The sequence below is a fragment of the Clarias gariepinus genome, chromosome 5 (assembly GCF_024256425.1).
Source record: "Clarias gariepinus isolate MV-2021 ecotype Netherlands chromosome 5, CGAR_prim_01v2, whole genome shotgun sequence".
NCBI classification, from domain to species: Eukaryota; Metazoa; Chordata; class Actinopteri; order Siluriformes; family Clariidae; genus Clarias; species Clarias gariepinus.
Genome location: NC_071104.1, coordinates 38,346,211 through 38,368,749, shown reverse-complemented (window position 1 = coordinate 38,368,749; position 22,539 = coordinate 38,346,211). Strand labels below are relative to the sequence as shown.

Below are 22,539 nucleotides of genomic sequence, written 5' to 3'. Positions count from 1 at the left end.
CCTCTCCATGACACACCCAGAGTGAATTTTAGGAGCCGCACTTCTTAATGATTACACAATTACAGAACACGTGACGCCCCAGCCAATCAGCTTGGACTTCCCTGGTGGTCTCGACCAATCAGAGGCGCCGCAGGTGAGACGCAGACGTCATGTTCCTCTGCTGCCGCTTGTAGTCATCTCTCTCTCTCTCACACACACACACACACACAGATAGAAAGGCTCTGAGGTTTTCTCCTATTTATTGATATTATTGATGAGATGTTCAGGAGCAGTGTGTGTATGCTGTGCGCATGCGCCGAGACCCAGGATGGATGAAAGAGTTTGTGACTTTGATGATCAGCAGAGATCTTAGCAGGAACTTCAAAGGAGCAGCAACTACAGAGGTGAGTTCAGAGAGCTGAGCCTTCCTGTCATTCTGGTGTGTGTGTGTGTGTGTGTGTGTGTGCACTGTGTCACGTGACAGTCTGTTTAAAAAAACAAAACAAATGTAACTCTGGTGTTATAGATGATCAGGAGATGTTTTGTTACAATCCTGTTTCCTGAAATGATCAAAGTGAAGCTCTTTACATCATTCCATCAGCGGATCACAGATCACAGGGCTGGGCGATACCATGATATCACAATGAATCATGGTGCAATTCATTCTTTCTCAGATAGCCCTGGTATTGTGATCAATAATAATAATAATAATAAGTTTAAAAGGTTTGAGTTCTGTACACTGCGCTTCACCGATCGAGATAAAAGCAAACACACACACATAATGGAGTGTCAGAATGTTCTTTCGTTTATTCACAGGTTAAACAGGGATATAAGTCGTAAACCAAAGCTCTGAGTAAATACACACACACACACACACACACACACACACACACACACACACACACACACAGTGTAAATACGTGGTCATATCACCAGTCTCATGCAGGCTATATGGAGGAGGGGGGGGTAGGTATGACGGGGCATGACGTGGCATTAGGGGTACGTTACGTCATCAAGCACGAGTTGTTTACGTGTTCTGTATACGTCTGCGGAATCTCAGGAAGTGTTTGTGTATAAGGATTGAGACGGAACGTACAGTAAGGAAATAAACACGCTGAGTATTCTGAAGTTAATATCAGGGAAGATAAGGGAAAATATCTGAAGAACACTAATTATTATTATTATTATTATTATTATTATTATTATTAATATTACGTCACTAATTGTATACTCTTCTACTATTCATTTACTTATTTCACAATGTTACCAACAAGTATTAATAAATACTCTCATTATCTTCGTTTTCTTTTCAATACTTTCGCAGTAATGAATAAAAGCATGATCGTCTTACCTTTTCACCACTTGCTGTGTCGCTGGCCTGACCGTCCACTTTAGTAGAAACCCCATGTACACATTACCAAAAGTCAAAAGTTTGTACACCCCTTCTAACTCCTGATATGTTATTTCTTACTACAATATAAAACAATGCTGAAGGCGTTTATCCAAAACACACAATAATGAGATGTTTATCTGCTACTTCTGCTCTGTAAAGCTTCATAACAGCTCTAATCTGATGAACGTCTCCTCTGCAGCAGAGCTCAGTTTTGGTCTTGCTTTCCTGGGAAGGTCTTCATGAGAGACAGTTTCATCATGGAGCTTGATGGGTTTTACAAACACACTCGGCACGATACTGTGCACAAACTTGTGTCCAAACTTTTGACTGGTCCTGTATGTAGTTCTCTAATCAGGCCAATCATGTGGAATACATAGAATCATTCAGATTCAGGTCAGGAGTGGTGGTCACTGTTCAGATCAAACGTGATAACAGTGAAGAAAGGCACGATCTTGTTGGGGACCAGATGGGCTGGTGTGAGGAGTCCTACTGTAACACTCACTTGAGTTTATCACACAGCCAAAACATGTAGTATTTATCCCTCTGTATGTTCTGCTACTGATTTAAACACCAGCCTGTGAAGGTCATTTAGCTATTTTTTTTTTTTACTCCATTTCCAGTCACAAGTCTGTATCAGTTTTAACTTGGTAAAAGTGATGTAATTTGCCACAGCGTGTTTAGCATAACTGTCATGACTCTGAAAGCGGTCATGATCTCATTCCCACCGGTGTCCTAGAACTAATTAAGCCTTGTGTTTCAGTAGTGTTTAAGTTATGTGAGCTGTGTGTCCTCGTCTTGTTTCAGAGATGGCGAGCGATCGTATGGCCATCCTGAACGACGATGAGGAGGAACAGAAAAGGAGGTACGTCCTGGCTGAGCCGTTTAACACCCTGTCGTTGGGGACGGCAAACGGCACTCCGCCCAGTCAACCACCGTCATCTACCTCCACCGACTCGCCGCCCCCTCCGCCCTCTTCTAGTACAGACTGCCTGGAGCGGATGTGTATGAGAATAGACGAGCGCCTCCTGATCTCCAAGATCTTCTACTTCTTCTTCTACTCCGCGTACGGTTCCCTGCAGCCTCTCCTGGCGGTCTACTACAAGCAGCTGGGCATGACGCCGAGTCAGGGTGGCCTCTTGGTGGGGATCCGCTACTTCATCGAGTTCTGCAGCGCACCGTTTTGGGGTGTGGTAGCGGACCGGTTCAACAAGGGCAAGGCTGTTCTGCTGTTCTCCGTCTTCTGCTGGGTGGTGTTCAACTGCGGCATCGGCTTCGTCCGGCCCGCAGACATATCTTGCGTGGAGCACGTAACGGTAAACACGACGACTCCGAGTTCCTCAGGGAACCACTCCAGAAACCGTCGATACCTCACGGGGGACTTGTACGGGGGCGACAGTTCCCTCAGTCGGTCTGTAAGAAGCGATAACACAAACACATCCCTGTTCACTACACCTACACCTCAACAGCCCACTATCATCTACGATCAAAGCCAAGTGGAGACCATTTTCCTCATAATCCTGCTGGTAATCATCATCGGGGAGTTCTTCAGCGCTCCGGCGGTGACCATCGTCGACACAGTGACCCTGCAATACCTGGGAAGGCAGCGCGACCGCTACGGCCTCCAAAGGATGTGGGGTTCTTTAGGATGGGGTATAGCCATGTTAGCTGTCGGCATCTGGATCGACCACACACACATCAAGCTGGTCATCCAGGGAGTCGGCTGCAACCTGCCGGACTACAAGAACTACCAGGTCGCCTTCATCGTCTTCGGCGTTCTGATGACCTTAGCACTCATCGTCGCCACTCAGTTCCGCTTCGACTCCAGGTTTGGGTCTGAACCCGCAGAACCAGGTGTGAAACAACAGGTGGAAATCCCTCATGTAGTCCAGAACACGTCTGAGGAAGTCCCGGTGCATCCCGGGTCGAACACGCAACCCCGGTTTCCGCTCAAGGACCTGATTCGGCTGCTGTGCGGGATCCGTTACGGCTCCGTGCTCTTCGTGGCCTGGTTCATGGGCTTCGGTTACGGCTTCGTCTTCACGTTTCTGTACTGGCACTTGGAGGACCTGAACGGGAGCACCACGCTGTTCGGGGTGTGCGCCGTGCTCAGTCACACCTCCGAGGTCGCCGCCTACTTCATCAGCCACAAGCTCATCGAACTCGTCGGTCACATCAGGTAAACCCAGTGATAAGAATGTACTTTTATAACTTTCTATAATTTCAGTACTTTTACAGCTTTTCTGATTGAGTCTGATGGTTGTTACTTAAATCCATTTTTCAACCTTTAATTAAGGTGAGTTAGTCAGATATACGTGACCAGCTATGACTGAAAGATCTAATTTAATAAAAAGAAAAATATGGTGCACTTTTATTGTTATAAAAGGACAATGTTTAAAAAAAAAAAGTTTGACTTCTAGGATAATGTTAAATAATATTCCATAAGACTGTGGAATCGTGTTCACAATTAAGGAAGGAGTCTCCAGTGTCAGTGCTTTGTAACAGTCAGTTTTCGGATCTCTTTAGGGCGGCAGGGTTTACGCTATGCGGTTTCTTGTTAACATGACAAAAGAGAAGACAGAGAGAGAGAGAGAGAGAGAGGTGATGAAATGAATGCGTATATTTGTTATAGTAATGTAAGTAAGAACAGGAACTAACTATGTGGTTTTGGAGACGCTCCACAGAGTTAAATGTAAGTGTGAACAGATGAAAACTCTGATTTTGTACAAGAGAAAGAAACACGCTTCTTCTTTAACAGGAAAATAATCAACCTGAGGACGGAAACATAACAGGTTGATTATTGTCTTATTACAGCACAACACTGAGTGTTTTATTCCCTTACACATCACCTACCGCTACTATGTGCTGGTGTATCATAAAGGCGTAAATATCACACATGTATATTTTGTGTATGATGTGATGTTTTGTCTGTTTAGACACAGAGTTCGTGCTCACCCACTTCCACTCACCGTCTAAGCACTCCTTTAAAGGGCACCTATTACACAAGATTTACTTTCCTAGCCATGTTTGTCTTAGACATTTAGACAGGTCTCCAGTGTGTGTGTGTGTGTGTGTGTGTACGTACAAGCAAATACGTTGTCCTTTAACTTTTTGTATTGGCCAGGGTTTAAACAAGCCAGTCAGGGTTTTTTTTCCAAATTAGTGTGACCTCATATAAGTAAGAGGAGGAGCTCATTTAGCTCGACACTGAAACGGCTCGTCTGGAGGAGGGGTGAAACAGATGCTTGATTGAGAAGTTTGTCTGGGAAAATAGTCAAATATGGGACCTTTGAAGTCGAGAAGAACGGACAGCGAGGAAGTCTGATTTTATCGTACCATCAGAACATGTTGATGTGAGTTAAAAAACAATAACAATGGATAAGTGATCGTTTTAGTATCAATACCAGGGAGGGGAATCACCAGGGATCACCTGATGCGACATCATCACGATACCTCGGTGCCGATTCGATACTTTTGATACTTTTTTCTTTAGATTTTGTTACAATTCTAAACAAAGTAAGCAAATAATTGTTCCTAATGGTTTATAGTACACCACCTGTAGGATGATGGAGGAACTGCAACATTGTACCACCTTCAATGCAAACATATATAAGAAAAAAGAAAAGAAAAATAAATAACTATATGGAACTGAATCGATTTTTCTCCCGCCTTGAATTAATACCCAGACAAATTGGTGGCCTTTTTGTAGGTTGTGTTTTTATTTTTATTATCATTTCTTATGTTGTTTAAAACCTTCATAAAACTGATTTTAAGGTGTATAAACTGACTTGAGGTTGGAACGGAACCTTGAGGTGACTTAGACCTGTGTATTTTAGCTTCCTATGTGTGTGTGTGTGTTAAAGCTTTCACACATTTGCATTAGACACTGCAAGGAAGTCACAAGCCCTTACACCTACTGTAGAGAGCTGCCGCTGTAGTTGTGTTACGATGACGTGTTTACACTGAGAGCGCGTTTTGAAAGTCATCTACGTCGTCTAACGTCCTCACATCAACTCCTTCCTGTTTCTGCTAATCTCCAGCACGAGACTCGACCCAGCGTTCAATCTCAAGCTCGTATTTCAGCACTCTGAGAGATCAGTGTGACAGCAACCCCCCCCCCCACACACACACACACACACTCCTCAGTGTACGCCTGCGTTCTTTAGAGCTTATGAGATGGACACATTTATTGTTTGTTCATTTCATGTTGTACAGTATGTTCTTTTTTTTTTAGGTTGTTGTGTCTGTGTTACGTCTGGTGCAGAAGAAATGTGGGGGAGGGGGGAGGGGGGGGAGCTGAGGGGCAGGCAGGATTTGTTTAAAAAATATTTTATTGGTTTGTTCGTGAATGTATTAAAATATTAATAATATTTCCATAATTCAAAAATAGACCATCAGTAAATAGTTTGTTGTAAAATCTCCAGTGATTAAATACACTGTTGTCCATAAGTATTGGCATCCTTCAAGAGCTGTTTGCCAAAAAAAAAAATAATACAAATAAAATGTTAACAATACAAAAAGTATATATATATATAAATTTATTAAAATACAATTATAAAATAATAAATATAATTATATGAATGTTTAGAGCCCAAATCTAGTTTTAAATTTTTCTTTTTCTTCAATTAACATGGAAATAATTGTATATAAAAATGTTTAGTAAAACTGTGTGGAAATGGGTTTAAAACAATGAGAATAAATAATTTCACATTTGTTTTTTGAGAACTTCTAATAACAGGGTGTTATTGTTTTTAATCTGTCATTTGAGGAGGCTTTAACTTCCTTACTGATATTGTGTATTAGATAAAATACACAAGGTTGTGTGTGGGGTAGATGTGTCGCTTTGAGGACCGTGTATCGTCCCATCTTTAGGTTTTTAAGACCAACACATCCTCAGGGTATGAGTTCATGTCCCAAAGTGCACGGCAGTAATCAGTCTCCATGCAGTATAGCAGGGATCTCATGGCATGTTTGAGGCAACTTGGCAGTCGTCCCTAAGGGCAGTTTTTATTACATCATGCACAGCAGATCATAACCCGACAAGAGGACTAGAAAAGAATAAGACGGGATGGGGATGAGGTCCGTCAGGCGCATCGTCGTTTCTGTGGCCGTTATTTACGGGGTCGGGTTGCAGCCCTGCAGCATGGGGGCTCGAACCGGGGACCTCCTGATCAGAGAGGCAACACCTCAACCCCTGAGATACCCCTGCCCCGGTGTCATCATCCCGATTAGGGACAGTAAAACAAAGCAATTCGTTGTGAAAACACAGTGGTTATAAATGACTGGACTGAGCAGCAGCCTGGAGTTTCAGTACGAAGTTAAACAGAAGTTGACCTGCGATAGTGGAGCAAATCAGCTTTCTGTGCTACGTCTTGTGCAATAAGACATTTCCTCTTGGCAACAAGTAGATTCTTACAGTATTAGTATTACATTTTTACACTGTGTGTGTATATAAAGTGCTGTGCAAAAGTCTTCACCCCCGTCCAAACTCTCCAGACTTCCTTGTATGTTTAATGTAGACTTGAGGAACAGTTCTGAAGGACTTCTCATGGTCACTCCAGTCCCTGAACCTGAGCAGATTCAGAGGAATGTTGTTCGTTTGTTAATCCACACAGTGACCCAGGAATCATTCCAGCATCTAACGTAAGTCCTGACCCAGTGAGAAACAGGTGCAGATGATGGCAGATGATCAGACGGTGATTAGTAACTGATGATGGTGAACGCTGAGGGGTTTGAACAGACGAGAGGGGAAACGAGGTCGCTGCTGAGGCTGTTACGTAAACAATCAGCTTCTTATTGTCTTAATTCTTCTTAATTTCATTCAGTATGAGGAAATGGCCTGTGGGACGTCTGCACAGTGTTGTATAACGGAACACTTCCTCTCTGTCGTGAGCTGCTGCGGGCTGGTGTGTCAGATATTATTACAAATATTTTTGGCTAGAAAAAAAAGCTTCCTGCATTTAGGTGGAAAATAAAGTCTCTTTACTTTCTGAAATCTGAATATATTTTGATCATTTCGGTGGCGTATTTTGTTTAAAAGGAAAGAAGCCCACCAGGGCACTAGAAGAAAAGGTCACGGCTAATTACGTTCCCTGTGTGGTTTCTGAAATCAGAAGAGCATCGTGGCATCAACACGACGTCTTAAACCACAGCATCCTCCACGTGTTTGATCTTTATACACTCTATACACACACTCTATACACACACTCTACACACACACTCTACATTTACATTTACATTTAGGCATTTGGCAGACGCTCTTATCCAGAGCGACTTACATTTTTATCTCATTATACATCTGAGCAGTTGAGGGTTAAGGGCCGCGCTCAAGGGCCCAACAGTGGAAACTTGGTGGTTGTGGGGTTTGAACCTGAGATCTTCCGAACCGTAGTCCAATGCCTTAACCACTGAGCTACCCCTGGCCCCTACACACCTACACACACACTCTACACACACACTCTCTACACACACTCTACACACACACTCTACACACACTCTCCACACACACTCTCCACACACACACTACACACTCTACACACACTCTACACACACACTCTACACACACACTCTACACACACTCTACACACACTCTACACACACACTCTACACACACACTCTACACACACACTCTACACACACACACTACACACACACTACACACACTCTACACACACTCTACACACACTCTACACACACTCTACACACACTCTACACACACTCTCTACACACACTCTACACACACACTCTACACACACACTCTACACACACACTCTACACACACACTCTACACACACTCTCTACACACACTCTATACACACTCTATACACACTCTATACACACACTCTACACACACTCTCTACACACTCTCTACACACACTCTCTACACACTCTCTACACACTCTACACACACACTCTACACACACTCTACACACACTCTACACACACTCTCTACACACGCGCTCTACACACGCTCTCTACACACTCTATACACACACTCTACACACACTCTCTACACACTCTCTACACACACTCTATACACACACTCTACACACACTCTCTACACACTCTACACACACACTCTACACACACTCTACACACACTCTCTACACACACTCTCTACACACACTCTACACACACTCTATACACACACTCTACACACACTCTCTACACACTCTCTACACACACTCTCTACACACTCTACACACACACTCTACACACACTCTACACACACTCTACACACACTCTCTACACACGCGCTCTACACACGCTCTCTACACACTCTATACACACACTCTACACACACTCTCTACACACTCTCTACACACACTCTATACACACACTCTACACACACTCTCTACACACTCTACACACACACTCTACACACACTCTACACACACTCTCTACACACACTCTCTACACACACTCTACACACACTCTATACACACACTCTACACACACTCTCTACACACTCTCTACACACACTCTCTACACACTCTACACACACACTCTACACACACTCTACACACACTCTACACACACTCTCTACACACACTCTCTACACACGCTCTCTACACACGCTCTACACACGCTCTACACACACGCTCTACACACGCTCTACACACACGCTCTACACACGCTCTACACACACTCTACACACACACTCTCTACACACACGCTCTACACACACACTCTCTACACACACGCTCTACACACACACTCTACACACACTCTACACAGACTCTACACACACACTCTACACACGGATCCAGATCAGCCCCTTTTTTTCAGAAGTGAAAGCCGCCACCTCGTTACTTCTAGTTATTGCTGAGGAAGTGAAGACGCCCGCGCTGTCCTTTTTATTGACTTTAGTGCTGAACAGGTTGTGTCGGGTGTGTGTGTACCTGCTGTCAAATATAGGGCACGAGCAAACAGTGTAGAGGGAGAGGGAGGGAGGGAGGGAGGGGTGGAGACGGTTTTAAACACACATCCTCCGTCTGCTGTACAATATTTCCGAGGTGACGTCACTCGGTTTGAACTACAGTGGTGTGAAAAACTATTTGCCCCCTTCCTGATTTCTTATTCTTTTGCATGTTTAAAACACAAAATGTTTCTGATCATCAAACACATTTAACTATTAGTCAAAGATAACACACGTAAACACAAAATGCAGTTTTTAAATGATGGTTTTTATTATTTAGGGAGAAAAAAAATCCAAACCTACATGGCCCTGTGTGAAAAAGTAATTGCCCCCTGAACCTAATAACTGATTGGGCCACCCTTAGCAGCAATAACTGCAATCAAGTGTTTGTGATAACTTGCAACGAGTCTTTTACAGCGCTCTGGAGGAATTTTGGCCCACTCATCTTTGCAGAATTGTTGTAATTCAGCTTTATTTGAGGGTTTTCTAGCATGAACCGCCTTTTTAAGGTCATGCCACAACATCTCAATAGGATTCAGGTCAGGTCTTTGACTAGGCCACTCCAAAGTCTTCATTTTGTTTTTCTTCAGCCATTCAGAGGTGGATTTACTGGTGTGTTTTGGGTCATTGTCCTGCTGCAGCACCCAAGATCGCTTCAGCTTGAGTTGACGAACAGATGGCCGGACATTCTCCTTCAGGATTTTTTGGTAGACAGTAGAATTCATGGTTCCATCTATCACAGCAAGTCTTCCAGGTCCTGAAGCAGCAAAACAACCCCAGACCATCACACTACCACCACCATATTTTACTGTTGGTATGATGTTCTTTTTCTGAAATGCTGTGTTACTTTTACGCCAGATGTAACGGGACACGCACCTTCCAAAAAGTTAAACTTTTGTCTCGTCGGTCCACAAGGTATTTTCCCAAAAGTCTTGGCAATTAAGTTTTTTTTTTTGCAAAATTGGGACGAGCCTTAGTGTTCTTTTGCTTAAAAGTGGTTTGCGCCTTGGAAATCTGCCATGCGGGCCTTTTTTAGCCCAGTCTCTTTCTTATGGTGGAGTCGTGAACACTGACCTTAATTGAGGCAATTAAGGCCTGCAGTTCTTTAGATGTTGTCCTGGGGTCTTTTGTGGCCTTTCGGGATGAGTTGTCTCTGCGCTCTTGGGGTAATTTTGGTCGGCCGGCCACTCCTGGGAAGGTTCACCACTGTTCCATGTTTTTGCCATTTGTGGATAATGGCTCTCACTGTGGTTCGCTGGAGTCCCAAAGCTTTATAAATGGCTTTATAACCTTTACCAGACTGATAGATCTTAATTACGTTTGTTCTCATTTGTTCTCACGGTTTTTGATGAGTAGAAACATTTAAGTGTTATTCTAACATGCAAAAGAATAAGAAATCAGGAAGGGGGCAAATAGTTTTTCACACCACTGTACGACGGCGTCCGCGTCCTGCGCAGGGTTTATTTCTGTCGACGCTCCTCTCTGGTGTGTAACACCAACTCTGTCCTTCACTCGTCTTAATTCTTCCTGTTGACTTTGACACGGCGTAGAAAGTAACTGGTCGGGTTACACACGCCGGGTCCCGGCAGGAGTTTTGCTCTCGTCGCCTGTGGGCGTGGCCTGTCCAGCGTGTTTTTCATGTTCGGATGAGAAACAATCAGAGCTACATTTAGCTTTTCAGGCCGAGTAGTTAAAGACTAATTACAATTAAATACCGTCCTCCGCCTTGTTCTTCCTTTGTTCCCGGGAACCGTACACACACACACACACACACACACACATACTGTAACACTCTGTTATATTTCTCTAAATAGTTCATGAGAGGTTGTGTGTGTATGTGTGCGTAAGATTGTCTTTTATTTTTGTGCATTAATCAGTAAGTGGAGACTAACCGCGTGTCTGAGCGAAGGCCCACTTCACACGTGTATTTTTAAAATCAAGGTTTCTCTTTGTTCATTCTTAGAAAAAAATGAAAAAAAGAAAAAACGGTCACATGAGAACACAAAACCCACTGTGAAGAGCAGACCAAACCAACAGGCGGATATAAAACCCTGACCTTAAAGCCATGTAGTAATAAAAAATAAAAAAAAAACATGGCACCAAGACGGTTTCCTGTTCACACGTCAGCACTGAAAAGCATCCGGTTCGAAAGATCACCGTCACCCTGAAGGGTCGTTTGCGGTGACCTGAAACAGAGGCTGTGTTTGGAAAATATTTAAAATACTTAGATTTACTCGTATTATAAACGTGCAATGTTGGAATTAAAGAAATGCCGGACAAACTGGTTAGAGGAGACAGATTAATAATTACGTGAGTATCATGAGGGCGTGGCAACCCACCGACGGCGGGACTCAAACCCTTACGTTAGGCTTACCCTAAGGCTTGGGGTTGTTGTTCATCAGATCTTACGTTTAATGTTTTCTTGTAAAAATGATTCCCCTTGAAGGTCACTCGAGAAGGTCACACGGCTTCGGTTTTATCCAAACTTTATCTAGAAGCTTCGATAATGAAACGAGCCGTCCAGCAGATGATGCTTCCTTAGTCGTTTATTATCCGTATTAAACGCATCGTTATCTCACACAGCCGGGTAAACAAGCTGCGATTATGGGAAGCCAATAGCGTCAAACCTGGTCATATAGTATAATGAACTTGTAAAAAAAAAAAAAGGCTAGATTAATCGGGTCAATTTTAACAGCCTTAGGTTGAAAAACTAATTTGCACTCTGGGCCGAGTGAGGGCAGATTGGCAGTGCTACCTTGGGGGACGGAGAGGGGACGGAGAGGGGACGGAGGAGGGATGGAGGAGGGACGGAGGAGGGACGGCATGCTCACACTTTCACATCAATCAAAGCAGCGCGGGCCAATCCTGGGCGTCTGTGAACTCGTACACGAGGTTTTGTAAAAAGTAAGAAGTAATTGCCCCCATTGCTAAATCTTGAATGAACTGTGCCTTTTGGAAAGCTGAGTTAGATTCCACTCGCCACACCCAGGCCTGATTACTGCCAGAGCGGTTGAATCAAGAAATCACTTAAATAAATAATTAAAGATCCCAAAAAATCTACTCGGTCAATGAGAAACTAAATAATTGACAAATACACAAGAAAAGATTACAAATCAGGAATCATGCCTGCGGCTCTTCCTGTCCACACCGTGAGTCACTCGGGGGTTCAGTCACCTGCTGATTGTAGATTCCAGTAACCCGGTCATTTTAGAATCATCGATCCAAGACCATATCAGTGTGTGTTTCTTTCTAATGCCTGCGTGATGCACTTGTATATGGAGTGGCCGGTTAAACACTAAACGAGTACGACCCAAAGCCTGGCTCATTAATTATTGAAAGTATTCAGACTAGACGGAGAGAGCGGCGCTCCACGCTAATCTCTGATCTCCATATCATCTCCTCTAACACTTAAATTTGTTCCTAATAGTCCGATATAAACCCGGTTTGGCGAGTGTGTGATCCATTTCTCAGCACTTCTCCTCTGAGGTCGGAGCCGTGAGCTGCCCGGGCCCCGGGGTCAGCGTAACCCGATCCCTCCCATTAGCGCTTGGCTCTGTGCGGTCAGCCATCCATCCTGCAGAGGCCCTGGATCGATTCAGTGCTCAGAAAGGGAACATAAACCAGTGTGTGTGTGTGTGTGTGTGTGTGTGTGTGTGTGTGTGCAGTAGACTCCTGATTTGTTTGGGCATCTCCATGCACGTCACCTCACGACTATGTTTGCATGCTGGATCTGGTGGCTCGGTGACGCTGCTGGCACACGCAGAAAGGATTTCCCTTTTCAGGTTTAAACCGCTTTCATGGTGGTAAAAGGAAACCTCCAACGTTTGTTTAACCTTTGTGTGTGTGTGTGTGTGTGTGTGTGTGTGTGTGTGTGATTATCATGGTGAAGAATGAGGCAGGAAACGTTTATACACGACTGTATCTCTTTTTGAAAATATTGGGATCAGGTATGTATTATTCTAATCACAGATGCTTGGGGTGTTCGAGTCAAACAGGGACTTTTGATTGTGCAGAATATCAGAACAGCTGAGAGTTAAAAACTCCCTTTATGTCTCTTTATAACCTCCTGCTACACTAATGCACTCCTCCCACTCAGTGTTTCACTAGTGCTTTAACACCATCAAAGTTTTCTGAAACCCCGGCCTCCCAGGAACTCCTTTAAGCATGTTGTAATGGCTTGGATGGTGCAGTTACTCCCAGCCGAGTTCCTGTAATGTGTAAGTGTTGTGTTTGAATGATTGTGTGTACAGTTCACACAGACACATGCCTCACACAGTCTGACCAAAAGCGCTATCCGCCCTCTTCCACATACGGTACGGGTGCTCGCACACGCCGGTGATTAATAACTAGCGTGACAACAGTACAAGGATTTGTGATTTCTGCACAACAGGGTGAACGCTGCACTCTCACGCCACACAGGAACCATGTCATCATGCTCGGTTTAGCCCGATAGTTAGCACTGTAGTTAAAAAGGTGCTGGTTGGCAAAGCTGTGAAGTTGCGACACACACACACACACACACACACACACGCACACAGATCAGAGGACACAGGACTAGAGTGTGTCTAAAGCTGTGTACACGACCACAGCCGTTTCCTCTTGCGGTGTCTTTTGTTGCAAACTCTCGAGTATCAATCACACGTTCTTACATCACATCACCTTTCCAAAGTGAGACGTGCACACGAGCGTTTCGTCTCTCGTCCGTCCTGTGGCTGCAGCTTGTCGAAAACACACGTTATATTCTGTGAGAGTCGAAATATTACAACACTTTTGAGAACAATAGTTTTTATTCACTTATAACCTGGTGGAATTTTTCAAGGCCTTGTCTTATTATTTAAAGATTTCTTTTTTTTTTCCTTTTTAGATTAAATGTTTTATATAAGACGTTATTATTGCCTTTTATTTATTTTGACTTTATGGTCATGTGACATGCTTAGTTTTTTCTCCTGGATTTATTGTCTGTGATAATTTTTTTTTGTGATCATATACTGTATGAGGGGCCAAAACGAGTGTACAGACACTTTAACGTGAATAATATCTAAACAATAAAGTCACGTGAGAGCATCGGCGACGGTGCGACTGCTGACATCTTTAGAGGAAACTTGTACTGTACATCGCTGACAGAATTCAGTTCGAGCTTTAAAAAAGGGCGTGTGTGTGTGTGTGTGTGTGTGTGTGTGTGTGTGTGTGTGTGTGTGTGTGTGTGTGTGTGTGTGTGTGTGCGGTTTTATAGTTTTACTTAACATCCTGCACAACCAGCTACAGACATTCTGTGGACTTTATTACACCTGCTTCATTAAAAAAAAGAAAAAAATCCCAGAAGCTTTCTTTATTTTTATTTGTTTGTTTTTGTTTGTTTATCTGAAACGTTGTTTTTTTTTCTGTACATAATATGCTGCTTTCTTTTCTGGCCTACTGTAAGATTAAACTTTATACTATTGTTATTTTACGTTATGTTTGGAAATCATAAACATAAAAAACTCTAAAGCTATTTATTTGTTTTTGTTTTGTTTTTAATAAACATAAACAGGGCTCAGGATTGTGCAGTATAGAGTGACGTATCTTTTTTTCCCAGCAATAATTATGTGATGCAATGTGATGAACTGACTTTTATTTATTTTTTTACAGTTTTGGCTTAAAGAAACGGCACAGACGTCCATATAAGCACATGATCCTCCCTGTGTGACGCACATAAAAAAAATAAACATGCATAAAAAAGTTTGAAAAAAAAAACAAAACAGGCTACCTAAGAGTTTTTTGTTTTGGTAATTGTTTTGGTTCACCCTGTGACGAGACCTCTGGGTTGTTTTTATCTTCCGGTACATTTTGGCTCCAGTTTTCTCTTATTAAACTTTATTTTGTTAAAATAATAAGACTTTTTTTTTTTCTGTCTAGAAAATGTTCCACCGTATGAAGAACTTTACCTTACAGTGATTTCTTTTCCTATGAAATGTTCGACCTGAGTTTATCCTGTAAATATATTTCTGTTAGCTTTTTATCATCTAATATAATTGTTATAATAATAACAATAATAATAATTATTATTATAATAATTATTATTATTATGTATTCACGTTTCATCAAGGCTTTATCTTCCAAACCACTTTTGGTCTCTTTTTCTAAACCAGTGTGTGTGTGTGTGTGTGTGTGTGTGTGTGTGTGTGTGTAATTAAACCATGGGAGGAGACTGCTACTGTAAACACTTTTTCTTCTTCTTCTTTCTGTCGTCCTGCAGAGTGCTGTATATCGGGTTGGCCTGTAACACTGCGCGCTACCTCTACATCTCCTACCTGGAGAACGCTTGGGTGGTTCTGCCCATGGAGGTCCTTCAAGGTGAGAAACATCAGCGCCGCCAATCTGCCGCACTCAGGCGTCCGGTTACTTTATCTACCAGGAAGTGTTTGGACTGGAGGCCATTGTGTCCGGGTGTGAGTTTAGCTCAGGCCATGAATCAGCTGTTTGCCTTGCAGCTCCGGCGCGTGGTTTCCTGCAGCACGCCCTCCTCACTGCAGCTCCATGGGTGTAGTTAGAGAACTCTGTGTCATGTGTGTGTGTGTGTGTGTGTGTGTGCAGAACGATTAACCTGCCCTACTGCAAACTGCACTAGTTATGATCAGTGTTTTGACCTGTTCTCGTTCTCCAGCTATAACGAGACGCAGTTTTATTTTTACCAGACTCTCACGGTATCAGCTTCTCCCTCCACATGAGGGTTCAGCGCCGGGCCGGTTCGGCGGCTTTTCCCGCTCCAGGGTTGCCCTGACAGTAAGCGGACTGGTTTGTCTGGCTCTTACATCACCGACTCAGCAGTCAGGTCAAGTGTATTGTCCTATAGGGGCACGGCAACAATAGCTTCATTTCAATAATAAGTGATGCGCTCCGAACCCAGAGCCACACCCCGTCACGCCATTTCAACACAGAATGCAGAATGCGTGGTATTGTTTACGACTGGTTCCAGTTACACACCAGTACGACCCAGTGTGTTTGTTTATGGACTGCGTCTCAGTAACACTCCATTACATTATTTTTTATTATTTACATTATTTCCACAGCTGCAGTTCGCCGGGACTCGTGTGGCACATGGGGTCAGGTCCATAAGTATGTGGACAAGTGAGGAAACTTTTCAGATTTTAGCCATCAAGCAGACGATTAAAGTCTACTTTTACGGGTAACGGGATGCGAACCTGTGACCTTCTGATCAGTAGCCCAACATCTTACCTACCGAGCCACCCCTCAGCCACCCCTGTGTCCCTCAGCTTTACTTCAAGGGGCTTCACAAAAACCACAAACTCTCTCAATGTTCCTGTCCGAGTGAAGGAGTCGAACACTCGTCCAAATCAAATGCTTGATTTGATTAATAAACAGCACGTGCGCTCTCGTGAGCTCAGCACCACCAAGACTCCTGGAGGACCACCTAAAGTGGGTGAATTTTCTTTCCTTGCTGTCGGAGCCCAGAACACTCTGGAGTATCGTCCTCATTTAGGAGACGCCTTGGTGAATGTAAATACAGAGGGTTCAACTCAGGATGCAAACCACCGGGAACGCTCAAGACTGGCAGGGTCAGAGCAAGTCTAAACAATCCTGCCCACTTCCTCGGCTTTGAGGACGCGTGACGGCAGTCGCCCGATAGTTCAGGACTGGAGTTTCCTACAGTTTGAGCCTCTAATAACCAACTGGACTCCATATGAACTTAAACACTCCTGTGTCTCCTGTTATACTAAACCTCCAGCCTCCTAACACACAGTATGAGCGCAGATCAATCCCTGCTGTCCGTTATCACCCGGATGAGGATGGGTTCCCTGTCGAGTCTGGTTCCTCTCAAGGTTCCTTCATATTGCCGTCTCACATTTTATACACATTTCCATCCTTCTCCTTTGATTGTCTGAAGCTGCTTTGCGACCGTTGTTAAAAGCGCTATACAAATAAAACTGAATCAATACAAGATTAAACATTATGTTTGGAAAAGAAGAATATGGAGGAGGAGTGGAAGGGTGACGTCATCATCGGTGTTACAGCATGGGTGTGTACAGTACGGCGATGTAGATGTTTACAGACGGATGATCCGATTCAACGTATCCCGAAAGCAACCCAAGGCAAATAAATGGAAAATCCTCAAAGGGCCGAGTCGGTCACCTGACCTCCGCCCAGCCGAGCGGCGTTTCAGAAATATCGTCACCCTTTATAGCATAGAGTATATTGTACTCCCCTCCCGATACAGATATCTCTGTTTAATTACATCATTCTCCTTCACCTGCTCTGACTGTAACGTGAACCCTCCGTCCCGTGTTGTTTATCTTAACGATCTTCTCGTCCTGTAGGTCTGACCCACGCGTCGGTGTGGGCCGCGTGTATCTCGTACCTGAGCGCCGCGGTGGCTCCGGCTCTGAGGACGTCTGCTCAGGGGATCCTTCAGGGCCTGCACCTGGGGCTGGGGCGCGGCTGTGGCGCCATGATCGGAGGAGTGTTCGTCAATTTCTTTGGTATGACGAGAAGAAATGCAAGCACAAAAACCACACCCAGAACAAAAGACGTTCTCGTGAGATCAGGTTGCATGCATCATAGTGTGTGTGGGGGGGGGGGGGGGGGAGTCCTCGTGTTAAAGGAAAGGGGTTGTATGTACACAGCCCCACCTGCTGTCTGTAAGGAGAACTACAACTTAAAAATAAAATAAAACATTCGGTCACAGGGCGGGGTTTATTTCTGGACTGGGGATGTAGAATAAGTTCTGAAACTCCAGAATGAAGAAAACAACACCACTAGAAACACTTATTGCACCTTTAATGGCTACTGTAATGCGTAATAATCATTATTATTAGTAGTAGTATTAAAACTAATAAAAATATTATTATTATTATTATTATTATTAAATAAATAAATAAAATATTAATTTTAATATGGAATAAAGGACATATGGAGAGTTTTGTTTTTCAAAAAAATATTAGTGAAATTTATAAATATAGAATAAATAGTTTAATTTATATATTTTTTTTTAAATACTGCAAATAGTGACATAATTTGTTAGTAGTAAAGTTCATTAATAAATTTAGATTTAAAACAATCTAACATCAACTCCAAGTCCGGGTTGTGTGTGTTCGGGGTGGGTGGGTGTGGGGGTGTGGGGGGGATGTGAGTCTGTGTTTGGGTGTGTGGGGGTGTGTGTGTGGGGGGGGGTGTGTTGGGGGGGTGTTCCAATAAAATACAGTTCTATATGTACTGTAGTTATACATTAAAGAATAAAGCGATATTAAAACAACATTAATAATGTGAAAAATGAATAATATGAAAATGCTAATAAACTTGATCATTTCTTTTTCCTTTTTTTCTGTGTGTGTGTGTGTATGTGTGTAGGTGCGGCTGAAACGTTCAGGGGTTTGGGAATGGCGTCTCTCATCATCCTGCTCCTCTTCGCCCTCATCCAGAGCCTCATCGGCCCGAGAGATAACAGACGTAATGACGCTTTATTCTCAAACACATCCAGCCTTTTTGATAAATAGTTGATAATTAAATTCCCGGCCCATGTTTCTCACACAGGAGACATGATGGCTGAGAACATTCCGGTACCTTCCAGTCCCGTTTCCATCGCCACCATTGACTTGGTGCCGAACCAGAGACGGTCGGAGACGAACAGAAACACGGACGCGGCTGCAGCTGCCAAGAAGAGCAAGTTCCAGGAGGAGCAGGAGGACGTGAACAAGCCGGCGTGGGTGGTGTCCACTTCCCCCTGGGTCACCATGTCCTACGCCCTTTACCATGTCAAGGACATGGTGTCCACCTTGAGGAGCAACCGTCTGGCGAGGGAGCTCCACCCACAGGGGGTGTGTCCTATAGGCAACATCAATAATAACAATAATAATAATAATACTAAAAAAAACGTGTTGTGTAAAAAAGAAAAAGAAAAAAAAAACGCCGCCTTTAATCTAAAATTCTGTTTGTCTGTTTTACTCATTTATTCTAACTAACACTTTGACCCTGGCACTTATCTCTTTTTATGTTTAACCAGTTTCAAGAATTGCAAGAGTGACCTTTGAACTCTTTCCTTTTTCCCATTCATGCTTTCTCTGTGCTCAGATAAAAGGTGAGATCTTATTTCTTTTTTCCTCCCAGACCTTCTGGTTTTCATTTCACGTTTTCTCTACGACTAAAACACACCGTGTCGCGGGTTTATAGGAAAATAATCGACCACCGGGTGGCGTGATTAGGTCGAGTCACTGTTACCTTAGGACAGGTGATTATTTTCCTGTAACAGCATGTCCTGTCCTGTATTCCTGTCCTGTGTCCCTGTCCTGTGTCCCTGTCCTGTCTTACACCACAGCAGTTCGTCAATGATCACAATTTTACTCCTAAAGAGAACTTGAGTAAATCAGTTATTCCTATAATGTGACGCTGTCCTATACCAGGCTGTTGCTATAGAAACGACAACGCATTCGAACGAGCACATTAATCAAAACCTCCTGACCAATCAGAACTCGGGATTCAGCAACGCTGTGGTGTAAATCACCGCCAGAACTCGCTGTAATATCTGATGCTATACAGTGTTTCACTAAATCATCTCATTGTGTACGCATGCGCAAAGTGTGCATGAACTCCAGTCAAGTGCAAAACTTTGTACCCCTGGTAGACATGATGACGCCATTCTACGATTTAGCCACAGACTCTTTCTACACCACTTTCTGCTTCGCAGAAAACAAGGCTCTCCGCCGCGGTAAAACAGGTGAACGATGCAAATCGATCGTCCGTATGTCCGTGAGCCGTATCTCAGAGCTCACTGTAGTCGTTCCTGTAAACATTCAGCGAGTGCAACAGCGGAAAGAGACGCATCTGTACACACAATCATTCACCAACGCCACTCGCACGTTACAGGAACTCGGCTGGGAGTTATCGCCACGTCCCCCCGTACAGTCCTGACCTCGCTCCAAGACATTTCCACATGTTCAGGCTATTAAAGGAGTTCCTGGGAGGCCAGCGTGAAGCAGGCTGTCTAATCATGCACTAGTCCAAGCACTAGTGAAACACGGGGATAAGTACATTAGTGTAGGAGGGAATTATAATAGAGAAATAAATAAATAGAGAGTTTTTACTCTCAGAACTGTGTTCTGTCATTCTGCGCAAAGTCCCGGTTTGACTCGAACGCCTATCTTTTCTAGGAGAACATTAAAAATGCAACCATTTTAAATATAGATAAATATTTGTTTTTATAAACATTATATAATATTTTAAAATAAATAAATAAATAACGCTTTTTTTAAGGGTTTTTTGTGCTTAAATGCTTAGTTTGTTCTTGATCTTCTCTAAAGCATCAACGTCATCCAAGATGTGCAACTACTGCACGCAAGTGACACACAGATTACAGAACATTACCAATATGGATAAAATGTTATTAGCTTTTTTTTTTTTTTTTGTGGATTGTTAAAAATTGTAAAATAAATCTATGCTATCCTTTCTTCCATTTAAAAAAACACAAGGGAGTGAAAACTTTTGCACTTGACTCCATTTTGGTTTCACTTGCTCTTTGTTCTACTTACAAGCCTTAAATCTCACTGATTAAATAAACACAGAAAAGGTTCATCCCGGACGGGATCTGAGCCGGAGGTAGGACACAAAATTAAACAACCCTGAAACAATAAAAAACCCATGATCACACACACACACACACACACACACACACACACACCAATTATTATCACTGTTTCACTGGCGCGTGACAAGTCTCCACTGATTATGTTATGTATACTAGTCCAGGCCGTGTCCTTGTTTGACTCCTTCCTGTCTGTGTTTGTAGGAAAGTGGTGAGCCGGTGTCTGCAGCGCCATCTCCTGGAGAACATCATCCAGGTCCTTTCAGCAGTGCTCCAGAGCAGATCTCTTCTCCTGATCTTCCCATCTCCGATCGTCCCGTCTCCGATCGTCCCATCTCCGCTCGTCCCATCTCCGATCGTCCCGTCTCCGCTCGTCCCGTCTCCGCTCGTCCCGTCTCCGATCTTCCCGTCTCCGATCTCCCCGTCTCCGATCTCCCCGTCTCCGATCTCCCCGTCTCTGATCGTCCCGTCTCCCATCACACAGACTCTGGAGAACCATCAGAAGATCAGCAGAGGAGTTCCGCCAAAGAGCCAGAGCCTGCACACACACCTGTCTCGCCTCAAAATCCACCTGATCCATGACCTCCTGTTTATGAACGTTCTGTTGTATAAAATGACTTTATAATGTAAATAATGCGTACTGTACAAATGTCTGATGGTTGTCAATGCAGTAACTGCGATTTGCACTGCCAGGCCAGGGTTTAGACTTTACGCTGAACAGGAAACCCAGGTAAAACCTCTGCTGTATTTATGGTCTCACGGCACAGAACAAGGACACGACGTTCTCCTCACGAGGCTGCTTTCACACTCGATGTTGACCATCGGAACATGTTTTACACACGCCGGCATTCACAGTGAGACAGACGAGCTTTTATTTTGTATATAAATCCACAACAGTTAGCACTGAACCTCTGAGCGTGGGAGAAATGACAAATCATGTGGTGCGTTGTTTTTGGTGGACTTCAATTCTCCGCTTTAATTAATTACTGTTTGACGCACAAAAAAACAGTAGAATAACTTAACAGGGGTTTAATCTTATGTTCTCAAGTACGACCTCTTCATTAAACATATATAGAGAGAGTACAACAAAAGTCTAAAAGGAAGGTTTTATTATTATTATTATTATTGGTGTGTCTGGTGAGCGTACGTAGTTAAATTAGTTAGCTCGCTTTGCTAATCTACTCTGAGAATGAAGCTGTTACGAGGGTCTGGTGCGTAACAACTGATTTGAATTTAACTAGGTAAAATTACAAGGATCTATAGTAGCTAGTATTTCTTATTGTGGCAAATAACCCCCAAGCCAGATGGGACACATCCTGTCACCCTGGAGACACACAAAACACAAAGTGACGCTTTCTAGTTGGGTAAAACAAACAAGTCTTTATATTGGTGAATGGAAATCATGTAATCATCAGTATTCCAACAACAAAACAACAATAATAATAACAATAAAGAGATCACATTGACTTGATTTTCTGTCTCTGAATCATAGACTATATATATATATATATATATATATATAAAAAAAAAATGGACAAACACTGTGACGCCACCTATAGGTTCTCCCGAAGTGCGGATTTAAAGCTCAAATGTGTCATCATCTTGGCAGGAGCTGACTCCTCCTAAACCATGGTTTATCAATATATTGGCAAAACAAGTAACGGAGTCTGACTGTTGGTC

At 43.3% G+C, this 22,539-nt stretch overlaps 1 protein-coding gene across 2 annotated transcripts; it reads left to right on the top strand.

Moving 5' to 3' along the window:
* Positions 1 to 182: 182 nt before the first annotated feature.
* mfsd6b (major facilitator superfamily domain containing 6b) lies at positions 183 to 22,330 on the top strand. Of its 2 annotated transcripts, XR_008360533.1 has the most exons (8): positions 183 to 383; positions 2,177 to 3,548; positions 15,523 to 15,620; positions 17,603 to 17,764; positions 18,633 to 18,731; positions 18,816 to 19,099; positions 19,285 to 19,359; positions 21,064 to 21,191. XR_008360533.1 is itself a non-coding variant. In XM_053497052.1 (7 exons), exons 2-7 carry the CDS (start codon positions 2,179 to 2,181, stop codon positions 21,439 to 21,441), a joined length of 2,391 nt encoding a protein of 796 aa, XP_053353027.1. In that variant the 5' UTR covers positions 183 to 383; positions 2,177 to 2,178; the 3' UTR covers positions 21,442 to 22,330. The 2 variants fall into 2 exon arrangements, 1 of the variants encoding a protein (XP_053353027.1); XM_053497052.1 differs by lacking the exon at positions 19,285 to 19,359 and having other exon boundaries at positions 21,064 to 22,330.
* Positions 22,331 to 22,539: the final 209 nt, after the last annotated feature.